Source organism: Fopius arisanus, unplaced genomic scaffold, assembly GCF_000806365.1.
Source record: "Fopius arisanus strain USDA-PBARC FA_bdor unplaced genomic scaffold, ASM80636v1 scaffold00289, whole genome shotgun sequence".
In the NCBI taxonomy this organism is placed as follows: domain Eukaryota; kingdom Metazoa; phylum Arthropoda; class Insecta; order Hymenoptera; family Braconidae; genus Fopius; species Fopius arisanus.
This window is the reverse complement of record NW_011888028.1, coordinates 30,698-32,826: the sequence shown is the minus strand read 5'-3', so window position 1 is coordinate 32,826 and position 2,129 is coordinate 30,698. Positions and strand designations below refer to the sequence as shown.

At 38.2% G+C, this 2,129-nt stretch overlaps 1 protein-coding gene across 1 annotated transcript in view; it reads right to left on the bottom strand.

Annotated features, from left to right (window-relative positions):
• The window catches only part of LOC105272796 (uncharacterized), a 4,027-nt gene extending 1,973 nt beyond the window's left edge, over positions 1-2,054 (bottom strand). The window contains exons 1-2 of the mRNA XM_011315022.1: positions 1,976-2,054; positions 33-1,763 (exon numbers count right to left, since the gene is read on the bottom strand). Coding sequence (XP_011313324.1) covers positions 33-1,763; positions 1,976-2,054 — 1,810 coding nt within the window. The remainder of the gene's footprint in view (positions 1-32; positions 1,764-1,975) is intronic.
• Between the last annotated feature and the right edge of the window lie 75 nt (positions 2,055-2,129).

Here is a 2,129-nt window from a genome sequence, read left to right as displayed (position 1 = left end):
TTTTCTCTCTCGATATGCAAATTGCAAATCACTTAGTGAGAGACCTGCTTTAGCAATTTTAAGCATCATGCTTTTGGTCACGTTGTTCTGCAAACATTCCAAGGATTTTTTCCTAGCTGACATCCTCATTTCGAATAGCACCGAGCTAACAGTCTTAGCATGACTTCTGAAGTCTTCTTTGAGGATTGGAATTTTATTAATGATTTTTTGGAGGACTGTCACATCATTTAAAGCATTATGGGCTCCCTCATCAGACTCAGCGCCTAAGAAATCGCGAGCAAGATCACCTTGATTGAATTTTAGCTGATCTTTTTTGCGTTGAGGCAACATTTTCTGAAGGACCTGATAAGTGTCGACAAAACCATGCACAACTTCGTTAAACTCATCCCATAGATCAACTGCTCTAATGTCCCTAATTAAAAGAGGAACGTCGAATCGAAATCCATTATGAGCTACGAGGATTATAGGCTTTCCCAATCGTCGCAAAAACTCTATCACAGCCAAGAGTGCTGCACACAGAGATATTGTTTCTACAGGATTTTCATTGTAATACATACAACCTTCATTAATTGATAAATTTGTGATCTTAGTGACGTTTGGTGGAATCCCATTTTTTGGCATTATGAAAGCTTGAATCTCAGTGTCATTGACTTTGGCAGCTATCTGACAAATTTCATCAGTTTTATTGTTTAGTCCTGTCGTCTCTAAATCAAAATAAACAAATTCTAGATCATCTGGTATTGTTTTCCTTGCTATTGACTCATCGATAAAATTCCCAACACGGTCCATGGCACATGCTGTAGAGTATGTTACTCCCTCTTTTCTCGTCAAGTTTTTATTATTCTTCGTTCTCCCCTGTTTCAACTCTTTTCTCCTCCTCTTATAAGCTGGCGCCTTCATCCTATTTGCTTGCTTCTCGCGCTTGATATCTTTGATGGCTCGGAATTTATTTGTGATTTTCCCTGGGGAAACTTGACATTTCAAATTTCCATCCGTTATGTAGCTAGTCCCTTCATTTTTCTGCAAAATTGCTGCATCTACACGAAAATTGTATCCCTCAGAGTCACCATAATGATGACTTTTTGGAGCTTTACTACAGATTATAGCATTTAGATTTTCGTTAATTTGGGTTGATCCACAGGGTGCTAATTTATCTGCGTTTTTCCAGAATTTATCCAAAATGTCATCCAAAGTTTTTCTTAGGGAATCACCAACAAGAGCTTTACCACCTGGTAAATATTTGTGGACATAGTTGTTAGGGTCATCCTTCCATTTGCACCAATCTCCACAGTTCTCATGCTCGTCAAATGCATGGGGAACAATATTTGTTATACTTCTTCCAGTACCTGACACATCATCCTTATTTTTCTTCAACGCACACCCGAAAGCAAACTTCAAGTGATCAATGACCTGTCTGTTTACTTTATTTTTCCACAAAGCATTATTTAATTGTTTTGTAGCATGATTCAGATCAGACCATTTAGCAACAGGATGTTTGCACTCTCGACGAATTGCAGCAATCGTTGAGCTATCGTCATCGCCGATCAATGTACCAAGAATGACATTTTCTTCTTCAAATTGTTTATTCTTCGTTAGTATTTCTTCTGCGATGCTAGCCTCCATTGCTTTCGCACTCCCATCCCAATTGCGTTGGCAGTTGTGATCCTCTGGAGCATATCCTAGCTTACAAAATCTACACGCTTTATTCCTCGTGCCACGAGCAACTATTTTACCTGTTGCCACCCCCACAGACGTTGCAACACCTATTTAAAAAAAAAAGAAATGGTGGGGATAGGCTGGTGTGAGGAGAAAGCTAATAATAGATTTTTTCGCAACAATTCGTTGTAATAAAAGTTAATCCGTCCAATTTATTTTTTTTTCACAATTTTTGTAGTATCGTTGAGTGAGGATAATACTATTAATTCACATTTTTTTTTACATAATTCGATTATTATCATACGGAGATTGAATTTACCTGAGAGACTATCATACTTAAATCCTGAACCACGCTTAGGCCAGGCAGCATCCAGACCGACTTTAATTGGCACTGGCATCCCTGGCTCCCATTGTGAAGACCTGTCAAGTATGTTTTATTCGATGGAAATCTCGAAATTCAATATAAACAAACG